The sequence below is a fragment of the Triticum urartu genome, chromosome 6A (genome assembly GCF_056163025.1).
Source record: "Triticum urartu cultivar PI428250 chromosome 6A, HENAU_Tu73, whole genome shotgun sequence".
Classification (NCBI taxonomy): domain Eukaryota; kingdom Viridiplantae; phylum Streptophyta; class Magnoliopsida; order Poales; family Poaceae; genus Triticum; species Triticum urartu.
In genome coordinates this window covers 406,968,994-406,987,052 of record NC_141878.1, presented here as the reverse complement: position 1 = coordinate 406,987,052, position 18,059 = coordinate 406,968,994, and the positions used below count along the sequence as shown (strand labels likewise).

Here is an 18,059-nt window from a genome sequence, read left to right as displayed (position 1 = left end):
GGAGCTAGCCAAGCTGGCTGCTCCTGCCTGGTACCTGTGTCGCTCGATCCGGCCTTGGTAGCCAGCGCCTCTCAACCCAGCTCCGCGAGCGTGCGTGTTCCTGCCTGCTTCGCTCGATTTAGATCGGGTCATCCAGGCAGTTGACTTCCAAAAAAAGACAGAGAGTTCGTCATGTCTTCTTCTGGCTATGTTGATGTCCCTCGCTGTTCAGTGATCTTCGATGGCACCAACTATGTTGAGTTTGTGGGCTTCACACGCATCCATATGCGTGGACTTCTTCTATGGGGTGTTCTCTCTGGTGAGTTCCCTTGTCCGCCATGTCCTGTTGCGCCAGTGGCCCCAATCCCGCCGGTCCTTGCTGCTGATGCTTCTCAGGCTGACCGGGATGCACTACAAGAAATATGTCAACTTGTGACACCACTATTGGTCACTGAATGGTCACAAATTTCCATTTGTGACCTTTTTGTGACCAAAAACATAAGGTCAAAAGCTGGCCGTCATAAACTGACTATAGCGACCTTTCTTCTGGAATGGTCGTAGACGTTTATGACCAAAATACGTCTATTGTGGCGTTTTGGTCACTAGCAACCTCCCCAGGCCACGTAGGCATCCAGCGTGGCAATCTGACGTGGCACAAGATTCAGCCCGGTCCAATTCGATTTTCTACATGGGCCTAGCCCAACAATTCAGCCTTTTTACTATATATTTTCTCTATTAATTTTCTCTAGCTACATGGGCCTGGCCCAACAATTTGGCCTTTTTATTTCATGGATCATGGCCTTTTTGTGATCTATTTCGTTTTTGGGCCTAAGCCTTTTTATTTACTTGGCCATCGCCTTTTGTTCATTGTTTGATTTGTGGCCTTTTTAGGGCCCAAATAGTATATGTTTCATTTCCGACATATCAACAATAAAGTAACCAGTATTTTGGTCCAGAGAGCCCCAATCACACAAATTTTCATAAATGGCGACCAAAATGAGTATATTATATATATTACAATCATGCCATAGTTCACATCATCCAGGAATTTAGAACAACTACAAAAGTGCTGCTATGAAATACTATAACAGCCATTCACATCATCCAAGAACATATAATTAGCTACAAAGATGAAGCGTTCCCTTTTTCCAACTTCTTGAGCCTGGAGCTCCTGTAAAAGACAGGAAACGATCATTATCATGGTTGTGAATTCAGAATGAAAGCAATATCCTCAAACATACAACAGCTAGGAAAAGAATATTGAACAAAATAATAAACAAATACACAAGCAGCTAGGGGTCGATCCTAATGCATGAGGGCACGGATAACAGTAGCAACCATGAGTAAATATTAGCAAATATTATATTGGTGGAAAAAAGTAAATACCAGCAAGCTCTAAGAAGACTCCAAGAAATTGATGGCTCACAATACAATCATGCTTTTGACAACAAATACTACTAGAATTAAGGTGCATAACATATTCTAAGCAGTGTTAACATCATGACAGTAACAATTAACAGTAGCAGCTAGCAGGACATCAATCAAGCACAACAAAAGTACAACACCACACTTGGGATCTCGGAGCAAGAAAAAGATCATGTTTCTTAGGAGCTACCACAAATGATACTGATCAAGGGCAAAAACAAGTTGGTATGATATCATTCATTCATTCGTTCTCATCACGATCATACATTGAATTCATTAAAGGTTACAGATTCATTTTTTGACATAGCATTGGAAAATCACAAGAATAGTATATGAACCAAAGTGTCCAGATAAGTAGATAACACATGGAGGTCACAATTACATAGCAAAGGAAGAGTGGGACAGACCGAGGACTTACCCTCTGAACAAATCAAAGACTTCACGCTTCCTCTTCCTCGGTGGACAAATCAATGACTTCACTTCCTCTTCCTCATGCACCAACAGGAAGACCATCTCAAACACCTTGGTGCCAACAAGAAACTGTACTCACACAGTGAATAGAACAAAAGAACAGAAAGCACACGTATATACTGAACAAAAGCAACAGCCAGGAATAGATGACTCAACAGTTCATGTTTGTTAACAAAACAAGTGTGGACATCTCACAGTGAGTTAACTATCTGATGACTTTAGTAAAACACATACTAGCATTTGGTGCTACAAGAGACAATAGGAATCCAACTATCCCAACATCCCAACTTGGTAAATCCATGCTGCTAAAAGGCCAATCCTAATCGGGTTGGAACTGGACCTGGTTTCAAACATGTGAGCTACAACTATCGTAATACCATAGTCCAAAAAAACCCTACAAATCCATCAAACTACTGTTTGTAGGTCTGGCATCAGTGGTGTCACAATGTACAGTCCACTTACAGTCATTTGGGAGAAAATTAAAGTGATAATTAGACTGCCATTACAATCTGCTGGTAACTTGCAGTCTACTTACGGCTACAATGATATCTTAAGAGTTACAGTCTAAATACACAAAACTTAAGAACATGGGAATAAACAGACCAACCCCCACATTCCAATAATTCAAATACTCAGCAGTCAAATGTGTATGCGTGTGCATGTAAATGTATTGAGGTTATGCAAAACTATGGTGCATTTAAACTATGAGATCATTTGGTCCACACATTTAGATCATTTAACACAGAGAAAAGAAAAATAACAGAGGACTGCATATGAATGTATGTTCGTTTCCAGGATAAGTTGGCACATAGAATGCCACCAATCAGGATATACCACACAACAGAGAATAGCTTGTAGCGTCCGAGACTAATCTCCATGAGGAACACAAATCATCCTCAGGAATTGGTAATGAACGCACATCAATCAAAACAAAGAACAAAAAAACAGATGGAATTTGTGGTGTCCCTGCAAGTGCCATAAACCTACAACAGCAACAGCAGCAGCTTCTTCCTAGCGACATTTTCCCGGGCCAGGTATCTATCAATGATGTTGACAGTAAGGAATAAAATTTCACCCAGTAGCTCAAACTTATAGTGGACCTGCATTGGGTGAGTTCGCCAGGTCAGGTCAGACACACAACTCTGTACTAGATAACTTGACCGGGGTTCCAAGTAGATAATTACCTCGGTCCTTCTGTAGAAGCTGTAAATTTCATCCACATATTCAACAACCGCAAGGGAGTTGCTGAAGTCGCAGCTGTCGATGTCATGCATTTCCTCCTCTTCGGTGTCCTCCATGTGGATCTCCTTCAGCTCCTTCATCTCATTGGCCAATTGGTGCCTGCCAAAATAAATTCAAATCCTTGAGTTGACAGTTACCTATTTTGCTCAGATTCTTGGTTCAAACAAGGTAAGGTAAAATAATCTGAATAATGCAGAAGATGGAAAATCTACAGATAACCCAATTGAACCTACATTGATATCATTCCATATATAAAAGAGAGCACCCAGTCCAGTTAGATAAGATATACTACTACTTGCCTAAATCTGCTAGAACTATATTAAACCTACATTAATGATATGCCATATAGTACAAGATTTGGTAGGAGTATGCTCAAATCTCTGAAGATTTGTGCTATGTGCCAATTTGCACCCGAATGTCATGGACTGGAACAATCTATACCACTGTGGATGTTGTTTTCCACTATATATCTCCAACAATAACACTAGTATCAAACTTGAAAAGAAATGCTTGACTAGCTAGCTAGTTTCTGAAAAGACAAGGCATTAAGAGGTATCATCATTCTTTTAATAACTTACATTGCAACATTCATGATCAATAGCTATGTACAAATGCAAGAAAATCTACACGAACTGCCCTGCTCTCTTAAATATTTTCTTCAAGTGGTTTCTTTACAGCAGGGTATATGTTGCAGTTGATAAAAGAAGATGTATTTGCAGTTGCCTGCCACTCTGGAATGTCGATGTGCTGCCTAACCTTCTCAATGTCAGCCACCAAGTCCCAGGTGGTGTTCTCCTCTAGACAAAGCATGGGGAGTGCTCTTCCAGCGCCTTTCTGCAATCAAACACAAGCAGATTAAGCACTGCGATCTCCTAGGAACACCGGTGAACAGACACACGAGGGGATCAAAACGAAACCAACCTGGTCGAACAGCACGATCATGTAGAACTCCGGATCGAAGAACCCACAGTTGTCGGGCGAAGTGCCATCCCAGGACCCCCGTGGAGGAAGACGACAGGCTGCAGACAGAACAAAGTCGGTATTACTAAAGGAAGAATTGCAGGTGTGCAACTGGTAAATGTCATAAAGCCTTCAGGTGCTAATCATAGTCCCATCTCCCAATCCTTGTTACTTACTACATGAAGTACCCATAGTCCAAGAGAACAATTCACCTGGTGCTAATCATGGTCTGATACTGGGATACGCACAAACTAGTGTCCTCATGTGCGCTCTAAATTTAAAAATTATGCCCTAAATGTAAAAATCTGGGAGGTGCAGAGGAGGAACGGTGTTGTGTTTCTTTCTTCTCTGAAGAAAAAAAGAGTGTTGTGCCATCCGATGTGATACACCCTAGGATTACAACTCCATGAACCCTCGCCTGCTCCGACGGCCCTGCTCGAAACCCTAGCCGCGGCCGAAAAAAAATGTAACGGAGAAGCTCCGGGGAGCCGACGCGGCGGCGGGCGAACCCTAGAACGGAATGGGAGGTGGGGAGAGAGGGGGAGGGAAGGGGAGGGGAACCTTGGCCTCGTAGAGGAGCGGGCCGTGGTAGGCGAGCACCTCCTCGCCCTCCGTGAAGGAGACCGCAGAGCCCTGCGCCTTGTCCTTCCCTCCGTCGCCGCCGCCGCTCGTGGTCGTGGTCGTGTTGGAGCTGCCCACATGGCACCCGCGCCGGCACACACGCCAAGGGATGGAGGGAGGAAGGCGTGGTCGTGGGAGGGAGGGAGGAAGGCGCTGGATCGAATCGAGGCACGCCCACGCCGGCACGCACGCACGCCGGATCGAGACTAGTGGATATGGGGGATGAAGGCGAGGGGAGGGGGATGGCGGAGACGAGGTCGGCGGTGGGTGGGGGCGGCGGTGGTGGGTGGGGATGGCGGCGAGGGAGAGGAAGGCGCGGTAGCCTCGATCGGATCTGGAGAAGGAAAGGGTGGGTGGGTAGGTGGGTTAGGGTTTTGGTCTTTTAGGACAATATCCACCGTTGGATGGGCGCGTGATGGATGGCTCAGATCATGTCCAACTTGGTGATCCGCGTGGATGTGGTTCCTCGCTTCTCATTGGTTCGCTGGCTCGCGCTCAAGTATCCAAAATTTGGACCCAAATCTCTGATTTTTTTTAAATGCCTACAAATCGGTGTTGCAAAATTTAACCACACCATTTTCCAAAAGGCGGCTGTTAGGCGTCGGTTAATCGGTCTAAATTTGGGTCACTCGCCTGGTGCCCCTACGATGTTTTCGTATGTAACCATTTGATTCACCCCCGAAGTTATATTTTCTTTCCTATCTTGCTCGTTCTTATTAGATAGAACACATCATTGACCCTCCCGCTGTTGCGCCGTCGCGCACAAGCGCAGTCTGACGCCTCACAGTCGGCATCACCCCGACGTTCTCTAGTTGTAGCATTCGCCAGTTCTAGCACCTCCCTAAGGCTGCTCACCGCCGGGATGAAGCATCCTGAATCAACAGTTCTAGCAATCCATATTGTCGGTTCCAGCAAATTACTTCACCACTTCCAGAGCCTCCCCCGCAAATTGCTCACTACCAAGGATGCAACATGCCAAATTCATTTTCCATTTTTCGAGTGCCCAAAATAAGTTTTTTGTGTGAATGGCCTACCACATATTTGTTGTAAAATTGCACCAAATCAGTTTTCTAAAATACTAGGCCATGTTTAATGCACAATTGACCAAATGGTTGGGTGTCAAAAGCCTTGATCCATCTCTGGTGAAAAAGACAAATTTCCGCCGATTCAGCAGGAAGCGGGTCAAATTTGAACTGTAGCTGCCTCATAGTTTGCTCTTTATTTTTTCCAAAAATCATTTCTAGGTACATAAATATCTATTTAATCAGAGACATCAAAAGGTTTCTAAGATTCAACAACTAGCTAGGAACGGTCAAGCCCGCCGTTTTGACTGCATTTTGAAACGAGCATAAAAAATTCAAAAAAAAATCAAAAAATTGGAAAACCTTCGCATTGTGTCATCATATGTGATCAAGTTATCGAGAAAAATAATAAACTTGTAATACGACAATTTGTTTAAAAAAGTTTTCACAGAAATGAGCTATAAGTGTGAAGATTCATGGCTTTCAAGCCAAATGATCAATCTTATGGCCACATTCATGGCATAGTTTGTTAAAATGATCTCATATTATGCAAAAAGGGTGCATATTGGAATGGCAAACAATGTTGCCTAAGGAAATTTTCATTTTCTTTGGACGAAAAAGTCATTTTCCATTTTTCGAGTGCCCAAAATGAGGTTTTTTGTGAATAACCTACCAAATAATTGTTGCAAAAATGGACCAAATCGATTTTATAAAATACTAGGACATGTTTAATGCACAATTGACACAATGGTTGGGTGTAAAAAGCCTTGATTCATCTCTGGTGAAAAAGACAAATTTCCGCCGATTCAGCTGGAAGCGGGTCAAATTTGAACTGTAGCTTCCTCGTAGTTTGCTCTTTATTTTTCCAAAAATCATTTCTAGGTACATAAGTATCTATTTAATCATAGAAACACCAAAAAAATTCCAAGATTCAACCACTAGCTAGGAATGGTCAAGCCCGCCGTTTTAACCGCATTTTGAAACGGGCATAAAAAATTCAAAAAAAATCAAAAAATTGGGAAACCTTCGCATTGTGTCATTATTTGTGGCCAAGTTCCCAGGAAAAATAACAAACTTGTAATATGTCAATTATTTTAAAAAAGTGTTCTCAGAAACGAGTTATCACGTGTGGAGATCAATGGCTTTCAAGCCAAATGATCAATCTTATGGCCACATTCATGGCATAGTTTATTCAAATGATCTCATATTGTGCACAAGGGTGCATATTGGAATGGCAAACAATGTTGCCTAAGGAAGTTTTCATTTTCGTTGGACGAAAAAACCATTTTCCATTTTTCGAGTGCTTGAAAGGAGGTTTTTTTGTGAAGGAACTACCAAATAATTGTTGCAAAATTGGACCAAATCATTTTTTAAAATACTAGGCCATATTTAATGCACAATTGACAAAATGGTTGGGTGTAAAAAATTTTGATCCACCTCTCGTGAAAAAGACAAATTTCCGCCGATTCAGTTGGAAGCGGGTCAAATTTGAACTGCAGTTGCCTCATAGTTTGCTATTTATTTTTTCCAAAAATCATTTCTAGTTACATAAGGACCTATTTAATCATAAATACATGGTTTGGTGGCGATACGTCGAGGTTTGGGCGGTGGCCGAGGGCCCCAACTCTAGAGCGCGTAAACTCGCATGCCCGTCGCGTGGTCACCGCGTGACCGTAATGTTGCCATGTGTTCTGGGCGGCCTAGGCATGTCTAGTGGGTTGGGCACTCCCCAGGTTGGTGCTAGGAAGAAAATTACAACATAAGATTCTCACGAGGAGACCGATCGATGCTCAAACATGAATTAGCAGCCAAGTGTTTGATTAGCGGTACGGGAAATGCACATGGCCAATGGGCGTGAGTTTTGGCTGAGGATTATCATCTACTAAGGAGAATGTCTTCACAAATTTTTAGCTCAAAAGGAGGATCCTAGGTGGTACTTGCTTTGCAAAGTACCACGCTGGACAAAAATATGAATGTTGAAGCTGGGCTCAAAATAATGAATGGAGTGAGCTGAAATTTTGTGGAGGATGGTTATTTGGGCATAGGAAAGCATTGTAGAAAATTGATACCATTTGGACATGCCAAAGTAGTACTTCCTTCACAATGCTCTTCTATGGACAAAAACTTGGGAAAACTAGTGAGAGAGATTGGATGAATGAAATGAGGTCAAAATTGGTGTAGGTAAGTTACTTTGGTATGGTCATGTGCTAGTAAATTTTCAGATCATTTGGGTAAGCCTAGCTAGTACTTACTTCACAAAGCTTCTCTCGAGGTAGAAACTTTGGAAATTTCCCGAGAAAGATTTACTAGGAAAATTGAGCTGGATATTATCATGTGGCAATGATTTGGGTGTGGAAGAGTGCCCTAAAAGTTTGAGGGTAATAGGAGGGGTCTATATAACACTTGCTTTGCAACGTGCCAATTTGGCCATAAAATATAAATTAAACCTGGGCTCCCATAGATGATTTGACTGAGCTGCAATTTGGAGGAGGGTGATAATTTGGGCATATGAAGGAACTGTATAAATTTCATGTCATTTAGAGATATAAAAAAGGTACTTCCTTCACAATGCTTCTAGGTGGACAAAAACTTTGGAAATTTGCCGAGGAAGATTTGCTAGGCAAATGGAGCTGAATTTTGTCATGCGGTAATGATTTGATAGGAAAGAGTGCCCAAAAATTCCGAGGGCAATCAAGAATATATAAATAGCACTTCCTTCATAAAGTGTTGTTGTGAACAGAATAGGAAAATGAATATTGTTGAATTAGTTTTGAACTAGGCAAGGAAGGATTTTTACATATTTGATGAAGATATGCCCCCAAAGAATTTATAAGATTTTTTTGAGAATTTTGGGAATGATAGAAATATAGGTTGCTTCACAACCTAGGGCAAAAATTGCCACATGGACATGACACATAGGCAAAACTGATGAGATGGCGCCTAGTCATCACAACCCACCACAATCTACAAGGCTATGACCATCTATATTGGTCATTAACAACTAGAAATAAGGCAGCGGACTAGCACTGTTTGCTTTGTGACCATTTCGTGTAAGGAAATTATGACCTTTCTGACCAAAATGGTCGCAATGGTTTAGGGTTTGGAGCCCCCTGAACAGCTTTTGACCAATTGGTCTAAAATGGTCATAAATTTATGACCAATTCTTCGAGGGTCACTGCCAGAAGGTCATAAGTTGACATATTTCTTGTAGTGATGCCGCCAAGGCTCTAGATGATGTTGCGGTTGATACTTATGATCAGCAGGTATCAGCTTATTCAGATGCTCTTTCTGTATACCGCGATGATCCGTCTGCTTACACTCAGTGGTGCAATAATGATGCTCGAGCTACTGCTGTTCTCACTGCGAGTGTCCTCCCTCAGTTTGCTTCGGAGTTCATGGGTCTCGCACTACTAGAAAAAGGGCTGCTAGTGGCGCACCTGTTTTCGCTACTAATGGCGCACTACAGGTGCGCCACTAGCACCACGCCATTAGATTTTTTTTACTAATGGCGCACCACAGGTGCGCCATTAGTATAGCCCACGATGCGCCATTAGTATCTGGTATACTAATGGCGCACCACGCAGGAGTGCGCCATTAGTAGCAATTTTTTTCAAAAAAATTTAAAAAAAATCAAAAAAAATTCATTTTTTTTTCTTAATCTCGGGTCAATATGCTTAATCTCAGGTCAAATCACACTCTGTGGTCAAACTTCCCGAAAGTTCAACCATCCTCACACTACTCCAGCCCAAGTACGCTTAACTTCATAGTTCTATCCAACCCCAGCACCACCTCACTTCACAGGCACTTGTTGATATATCTATCATATCAATCCTATTAAACCTTGCTGATGTCTAGGACTTAGTTCATGAGTATGATGAAATTTTGAAACAATATTTCAAACTTCCCGGTCATATTGCGTATCATATTTTAAAAAATAATTCAAAAAAACATTTCAAACTTCCCGGTCAATCCCATTAAACCAATTTTTTTCTGCTACTAGTGGCGCACCTAGCATACCGTGCGCCACTAGTAAGTTTAAAATTTTTTTGAATTTTTTTGCCTTCGGATCTTAAAAGTCCTGTAACTTTTTTCTGTTAGGTTTTTGGGGATTTTGAAAATGTTCCCCCTGTTAAATTTGGATGTAACTTTTCGAGTAGATGATTTTTCATATAGAAAACTTTTTAATCCGAGTTCGTATGCAAAAGTTATGACCATTTTACAAATTCCAGAGAGATTTTGCAAATAAAGTCGAAATTCATATTTGTAAATTTTCCCAACAACTAGACCACATATCACATGGGAAACTTATGACATTTCCATCAATTTCTTTTATTTTCTTTTAAACTGAAAAGGCGGTCCACGGGGGGGGGGGGGGATGCATTCGGTGGAAGTGTTGGGCCAAGTTGGTAATGACGCACCGTGGGAGTGGTGCGCCATTACTAGTTAAACTAGTAATGGCGCACCACACCCACGGTGCGCCATTACTAGTTTTGAAAAAAAACAAATTCTGAATTTTTTTTGAAAAAAACTTAGTAATGGCGCACCAGTTGATAGTGCACCATTACTAGTTTTAACTAGTAATGGCGCAATGTCCACTGGTGCGCCATTACTAGTTTTGAAAAAAAATTGAAATTTTTTTACTAGTGGCGCACCGTGGATGTGGTGCGCCATTACTAGTTTAACTAGTAATGGCGCACTATCCACTGGTGCGTCATTACTAGTTTTGAAAAAAATGAAAAAGAAATTTGTTATTAATGGCGCACCGTGGATGTGGTGCGCCATTAATATTTGGACACTAATGTCGCACCTACACATGGTGCGCCATTAGTATATACTAATGGCGCACCACATGTCTGGTGCGCCATTAGTGGCCATATCATCTATAGCCCTTTTCCTAGTAGTGTCGGTACTGTTGCTGCGATATGGCCTATCTTTGTCAGCGATATCAGCCATCTGGTGATGCTCTCTACCTATCTATGGTGCGTCAGGAGCATGCTCTTCAGCAAGGTGACTATTCTATTGATGAGTTCTACTCACAGAGCTCTGCCATCTGGCGTCAGCTTGACTCTCTCTGGACTGTGGTTTGTGGTACTTGCCGCTGTTGTCAGACTGTGCGGTCAGACTTGGAGTTTCATCGTCTCCACGAGTTCCTATCTTGCCTTCGCTCAAAGTTTGAGCCTCGACGTGCTCACCTGCTTGCTCGTGGTCGTGTTCCTTTTTCGGAGGTGCTTGCCGAGCTTCGTGCTGAGGAGACACGTCTCCGGTCTGCTGGTCTGCTTGTGGTTTCCATTGTTCTTGCTGCCCAAACTCATGTGTCGTCTGCTCACCGCACCACTCTACTGCTCCTGCCCACACCTCTAGGGGCGGGTCACCCTCCTTCAGGAGAGGGTCGGTCGCGCTCGCACACGTTCTGTGGCTACTGCAACAGGCCAGGTCACCTAGAGTCAGATTATCACAAGAAGCGGATAGACCTGAAGCGCTCTTCATCTAGTGGGACTCGTGCGTCTTCCTCGACCGCGTCACTCACTCACCAGGATATTGTGCGGCTCAAGCGCATGTTGACCTCATCTGGTTCTTCCTCGACGGGTTCTGTTGCCGCTATGACAGCCACCACCACTCCGCCCCCGTCGGATCCTACTCAGTTAGGTATGTCCTCGTGGGTTCTGGATTCTGGAGCTTCTTTTCATATGTCTTTTGATTCTTCTGCTTTATCTTCTCTTCGACCTCTTGATTTTCCTCCTAATGTTCTCACGGCCGATGGCACACCCCTTCCTGTTGCTAGTCGTGGCATCCTTTCCACTCCGTCTTTCTCGGTTCCTAGTGTTTCTCATGTTCCTCGTCTTACCATGAATCTCTTTTTCACTGCCCAACTTACTGATTCTGGTTGTCGTGTCATTCTTGATGCCGACTCTTGTTCCTTTCAGGATCATCGCACTCAGGCTCTGGTTGGCGCTGGCCCTCGGCGCCGTGAGTCTGAGGGTCTTTGGGAGGTTGACTAGCTTCGTGTTTCTTCCGCTGCTACCACATACACCAGCTCACATGCTTTTGATGCCTCCTCTTCTGTGTCCTTCCAGCAGTGGCATCATCGACTTGGTCACATCTGTGGCTCTCGCTTGTCCTCATTAGTACATCAAGGCGTCTTAGGGTCTATCTCTGGTGATGTTTCGTTGCATTGTGATGGTTGTAGGCTTGGCAAACAGACCCAGTTACCTTATCCTACCAGTGAGTCTGTATCTCGACGTCCTTTTGACTTAGTTCATTCTGATGTATGGGGTCCTGCTCCTTTTGACTCGAAAGGGGGTCATCGCTACTATGTTCTGTTTATTGATGATTTCTCTTGCTACACTTGGCTTTACTATATGAAATCTCGCAGCGAGGTTCTCCCCATATACAATTGTTTTGCTGCCATGGTTCGCACTCGATTTTCCACGCCTGTCCGTATCTTCCGTGCTGACTCGGCTGGAGAGTATATCTCTCACATGTTGCGTGGTTTTCTTGTGGAGCAGGGCACTCTTACCCAATTCTCTTGCCTTGGTGCCCATGCTCAGAATGGTGTTGCTGAACGCAAACATCGCCATTTGCTTGAGACGCTCGGGCAATGATGATCGCCGCCTCTCTTCCACCTCATTTTCGGGCTGAGGCCGTTTCCGCATCCACACACCTCATCAACATTCAGCCATCGGCTGCCTTGAAGGGTGGTATTCCTATGGAGCGTCTTTCTGGTCGCTCTCCTGACTACTCCGCTCTTCGTATGTTTGGATGCGTGTGCTATGTTCTTATTGCTCCGCGAGAACGAACCAAGTTGACTGCTCAGTCAGTTGAGTGTGTTTTCCTTGGCTACAGTGATGAGCACAAGGGCTATCGTTGTTGGGATCCTGTTGGTCGCCGACTGCGCATTTGCGTGATGTGACTTTTGATGAGTCTCGTTCTTACTATCCGCGTCCCTCCTCCTCAAGTTTTTCCGTGGAAGATATTTCCTTCCTTCTCATTCCCGACACATCTCCCTTTGTGCCTCTTGTTCTACCCTCTCCCCCGAGGAGTCTCCCTACACCACCGGTACCACCATCCCCTCCCTCCTCCTCCTCTCCCTCGTCATATCCCTCCCCACCTTCCTCTCCAGTTTTTCGCCCTCACTCCCCTTTTCCTCACTACTACACTGGTCGTCCTCGTGCTATCGATGATCCTCCTGATGTGCCCTCTACTTCCGGTGCACCACCTCTCACGCCTACGCCGGTCCATAACCTTCGTGTTAGGCCTTGTCCCCCTCCTGATCGCTATTCTCCTGACCGGTATGATCTCTCTGCCATTGTTGAGCCCACCACCTATCGGGCAGCTATGACTCAGCCTGAATGGCAGCTTGCGATGGCCAAGGAGCTTGCGGCGCTTGAGCGCAATGGCACGTGGGATCTGGTTTCTCCTCCTTCTGGTGTTCGTCCCATCACTTGCAAGTGGGTCTACAAGATTAAGACTCGCTCCGATGGTTCTCTTGAGCGCTACAAAGCTCGTCTTGTGACCCGTGGTTTCCAGCAGGAGCAAGAACACAATTATGATGAGACATTCGCTCATGTGGCTCACATGACCACTGTCTGCACTCTCCTTGTTGTGGCTTCTGTTCGCAATTGGTCCATCTCTCAACTTGATGTCCAAAACGCCTTTCTCAATGGCGAGTTGCGTGAGGAGGTTTATATGCAGCCACCACCGGGGTACTATGCTCCTGATGACATGGTCTGTCGCCTTCGCCGCCCCCTCTATGGTCTTAAACAGGCCCCTCGCGCCTGGTTTGAGCGCTTCGCCTCTGTGGTGACTGCCGCTGGCTTCTTGCCCAGTGACCATGATCCCGCGTTGTTTGTTCACATGTCTTCTTGTGGCCGGACTCTTCTCCTTCTCTATGTTGATGACATGATCATCGCTGGTGACGACTCTGACTATATTGCCTTTGTTAAGGCTCGCCTTCACGACCAGTTTCTCATGTCTGATCTTGGTCCACTTCGCTATTTTCTTGGGATTGAGATCTCCTCGACCTCTGATGGCTTCTACATTTCTCAGGAAAAATATATTCAGGATCTTCTTGCTCGCGCCGCTCTCGGTGATGAGCGCACTGTTGTGACTCCTATGGAGCTCAACATTCAGCTACGTAACTCTGATGGTGATCCTCTTCCTAATTCCACTCGCTATCGTCACCTCGTTGGCAGCCTTGTCTATCTTGCTGTTACACGTACTGACATCTCCTATCATGTTCACATCCTGAGTCAGTTTGTTGCAGCCCCCACCTCTGTCCACTATAGTCATCTCCTCCGTGTTCTCCGATATCTTCGTGGCACAATCTCTCATCGCCTTTTCTTTCCCCGCTCCAGTTCTCTCCAGCTCCAGGCCTACTCTGATGCTACCTGGGCTAGTGATCCCTTAGATCGATGCTCGTTGTCTGCTTACTATGTCTTTCTTGGTATATACCCTTGAAAATTGTTATCGCCAAGGTGTAGTTGTAAGAGTGGAAGGTTTCCCATGCTCGCTGGTATGTGGCCCTCGAACTCATTTTCACCTATATACAGATATGTCAATTTAGTAAGATTGCCAATAGAGGATGGAATTAGTCTGGTGAAGCTGTTTGACTAGAGATATAATACTACAAGGGCTTTTAGGTCACCAACCCATCCTTCAATTGTACCACTTAAATTATTCTCACCTAGTGACAGTTTAGTTAAGGCACGAAGTTTTTTGATGCTCTGGGGTACTTGTCCAGACAAGTTGTTTCCAGTCAGCAAAGGGTGCTCAAGGTTGGTGGATAGAGTACCAATGGAGTGAGGAATAGATCCGTGGAGCTGATTGTAAGAGAGTGATAGTATATTCAGGGATCGATAATTTCTCAGTGCATTTAAGAACTCCCAGTCTCTGGTGTCCCTTGTTTCAAGCTGGTTCAACTCAAGATTTAGAATAGTCAGATTTGCAAGATTTCCAAAAGAAGTAGGAATTTTCCCAGTGAAACTGTTATTTGATAAATCTATCATTTCTAAACCTTGAGCCCTGCCTAGGGAAGCTGGGATATTGCCTTCAAACATGTTACCAGCCAAGGTAAGTTCAATGAGATTAGGCAGACGGTCGCCAATATTAGCTGGCAATGCATTGCTTAGCATATTGAACCCCAAGCCTAAATATTGGAGTGAACCTGAAGAGTTCAAGATGGTATGTGGGAATTCACCTGAAAGCTTATTGTGGCCTAGAAGCAGCTGTTTCAATTGCAGCAATTGCCCAAGTTCATCAGGAATGCTCCCCTCGAGTTGGTTTGATCGAAGAGAGATATATTCTACTCCCTCCGTCCTATAATATAGGACGTTTTTTGACACTAGTATAGTGTCAAAAAAATGTCTTACATTATGGGACGGAGGGAGTAGTTTTTTAAGAAAGCATAATCTCGGAGGAATTTGGCCCACTAATAAGTTTCCAGAGAGATCCAACGTGATCAGTTCTGAAAGGAAGTCTAGTTTCGTAGGAATTTGGCCCACTAGCGAGTTTTTAGAGAGATCCAAGTAGAGCAGTTTTGAAAGTAAGTTTAGATTCGTAGGAATTTGACCCGCTAGGGAGTTGACAGAGAGGTTTAAGTAGGACAGATGTGAAAGAAGGCCTAATTTTGGCGGAATTATACCCACTAGCGAGTTCGTAGAGAGATCTAAGCTGGTCGAGTTGGAACAATTGGTAAGTGAATCAGGAATAGTCCCATTTAAATGGTTGGTGTTCAGATAAAATGTTTGCAATCGTTGGAGATGGCCAAGGATGGGTAAGAGGCCAACGAAGTTATTATTATATGAAAGGTCAAGCGTTTCAAGGAAGGTTAAGTTTCCAAGAGAGGGGGTGATTTAGCCTGCTAAGTCTAGACCAGTGAGTATAAGCGACGAGACGCGAAACGGCCGTGTCGTGGTGTAGTTGACACCATACCAGTGGCAGAAGTGGGTTGTGGTGTCCCAGTTACTCAAGGCTCCTTGAAGATCGCTAGTGATGCCCTGCTGGAAGTCCAGCAGCGCCTGCAGATCGACCTTGTTGTCGTGGATTGTCGAGCAGTGAACGTTGCCAACTCCGTCACAGAGCAGCAACAATGCCAACAGTAAAAGCAGGGCGAGCTTCGCCGGTTGCTTAGGAGAACGCATGAGGCCCTGGTCACCTGCAAAATGTAAATCATAAACTTGCTGACATGTTATGAACTGCATGTTTGCTATGTGAGCAGCATGAACAAACAATACGTGTGGATGCTTTTGCTAACATCAGGACTATATGTCCGTTATTTGTACGTTGCATTTCACCCCCAAGTCTGACAGCAAGATACTAGCCAAAAGAGATAATCAAGGAGAGAAAAAGCGCACCTCCGCTCGGCCGGAGAGCAATAAGAGTACAGGAGCAGTTTCTGACTGGTTTTGCCGGGTGGTGGTGGTATATGAGCTGTGAAGCGTGCGTTGGATGCTCAACTGCCTCATGGCCCAAGGGTTTAAACACATTTACAGCAGCCTCACATCCACACACATGCATCTCATATGAAATTCTCACGCCTTATCTTAGCTTGACCGCGGCTGTAGCGAAGACCTGGAATCCGTCAAACTTTCCGGTAAACGCTACTTTTCAGTTTTGGCCTCTTGTCGCCCACCATTGTTGTGGGTGTTTGAGCTGGACAAGGTTGTCGCGGCATGTATGGGCTCGAATCCCACAGGTCTACCAATTGTCCAGCCATATGCTTTTCGACCGGAACCTGACAGAGATCTCCTGCCTTGACGTGCGACCTCTCTCGAGCGGTTTCGATGCCGACAAACATCAGCATGTGGAGCGGCTTACTGGTCTCAGATTGTTTACTATGGCGGTGCTTTCACAGCGTATTAAGTGGTTATGGTTCAATTCTATGTCTTTCTTGGATGGTGCTTCACAACGTACTGTGTGGTTATGGTTCGATTCACGGTCTTTTTGGATGGATTAGCATAAACGTATATCTATTCGATATGGACGAAAGAGCCACGATACAAATGCCGTGGCTTCCACGGAGGTTGCGCTGATGGTGAACTTGGTCCGGTGTGGCGTGCACCACGTAGTTGAGCGTCTTTAATTTTTCATTCTAATAACATTGGTCACCGTATTTCAAATTTAAAATATAATGAAATGAAGAATTTAACTAGTGCTCGTGGCTTGGTGCATTTAGAGCATTTCTAGCAAATCCCGCAAATGTCCGTCGGCCCGTAAAACTCTGGCCAATTTGTGAGATCGGGTGATTTTTCGGCCGGAATAGATCCGTTACAAATAGCTTGGCACGCAGTCGGCCGGCAAAAACGCCCCTCCGACGCTATATCTACACTTCCAGATGGGATTTTGGTCAGCAAATCTTATCCCTCTACCGCAAAATGGCTCACCCCACCGCTAGCCATCCCGGCCTCCGACATCATACCCAAGCCTCTATTTCTGGGGACGTTTTCGATCTGAGGTTTAACCACTTGTATGAAAATGACCTCTGGGTAGATTGGTACATGGCATGTGTATTTTTTAGGTAAATGACTGTGTATGAATGCATGGTGTGTTCAGTTTTTCGTTTCAAATTTTTTGAACATGCGTGCCGGATGCGTTGGTTGCTTTAGCATTTTTTGCTGTGTGTGGGCCGGTTCGTACGTTGGTGTTCGTGCCCTGACGCAGTCGTTCTGCCTCGATGCTTCTCTCGATCTCTATTGGTCATCGGGTTGTGTTCTCTCGATTTCTGATGGTTGTCGGGATGTGTTCCTGCCGCTGTTGGGCCAATCGTTTTCTGGCGTTCTGTTCCTGCCGCTGTTGGCCCAATTATTATGTCGCTTTCTCTTGTCCATCGGGTTACGTGCGTGCCGTTGTTGGTCTAGTAATACAGAATTACACTGTCAAAAAGCCCATCAAAACACAACACTATGAAAGTTTATCTTTCACACGCACCAAACCAAATAACAAGCAAATTATGAAATTCTAACAGCATGAGCGATGCAGTGAAGCCCATCCAACCCTTCTAATAGTGATCAAACAAGAGACAACTTGGCTTGGTACCAGCTACCAGAGACAACAAAGATTATCTGGCCCCGGCCCTAACATGCGCCCTGGATCAGTCTCATTGTGAGCGTATTACCTGCACTACATGTCACCACGCTCACCACTGGAATCGCATACATCTGAGCTGCGCAACCTTGCCAAAGACAAGGAGTATCTCCCCTATTGCTGGATCACGGGATGAATCTCCGCAGAATGGCCAAACCGACGCGCGGTACGTGACGAAAAGTGCGGTACACAGCTCGGACGTACGTGCGCGTGAGAGCTTTGTTCGTGCCTACGGGCGACAAGCGACCGGCAAAAGAA

At 44.7% G+C, this 18,059-nt stretch overlaps 1 protein-coding gene and 1 non-coding gene across 3 annotated transcripts; both read right to left on the bottom strand.

Annotated features, from left to right (window-relative positions):
* Positions 1 to 1,804: 1,804 nt before the first annotated feature.
* Positions 1,805 to 16,197, bottom strand: LOC147965426 (uncharacterized). 2 transcript variants are annotated; one of them, XM_087528138.1, is made up of 6 exons: positions 16,073 to 16,197; positions 15,651 to 15,873; positions 4,039 to 4,136; positions 3,874 to 3,947; positions 3,060 to 3,216; positions 1,805 to 2,975 (listed from the first exon to the last, which is right to left on the bottom strand). In XM_087528138.1, exons 2-5 carry the CDS (start codon positions 15,857 to 15,859, stop codon positions 3,199 to 3,201), a joined length of 399 nt encoding a protein of 132 aa, XP_087384264.1. In that variant the 5' UTR covers positions 15,860 to 15,873; positions 16,073 to 16,197; the 3' UTR covers positions 1,805 to 2,975; positions 3,060 to 3,198. The 2 variants fall into 2 exon arrangements, with proteins under 2 accessions (XP_087384264.1, XP_087384265.1); XM_087528139.1 differs by having other exon boundaries at positions 1,808 to 2,975; positions 3,874 to 3,951.
* Positions 2,651 to 2,783, bottom strand: LOC147965427 (small nucleolar RNA snoR80). Its single transcript, XR_015609565.1, has one exon. It is a non-coding gene; the product is annotated as a small nucleolar RNA snoR80 (small nucleolar RNA).
* Positions 16,198 to 18,059: the final 1,862 nt, after the last annotated feature.

Excerpts from the sequence above, each read along its gene's own strand:
- LOC147965426 (XM_087528138.1), bottom strand. The coding sequence starts at position 15,859 with ATGCGTTCTCCTAAGCAACCGGCGAAGCTCGCCCTGCTTTTACTGTTG. Across the intron at positions 4,137-15,650 it reads ACAACCCACTTCTGCCACTG|CCTGTCGTCTTCCTCCACGG; the intron begins GTATGGTGTCAA and ends TTCTGTCTGCAG. Across the intron at positions 3,948-4,038 it reads TGATCGTGCTGTTCGACCAG|GCGCTGGAAGAGCACTCCCC; the intron begins GTTGGTTTCGTT and ends GATTGCAGAAAG.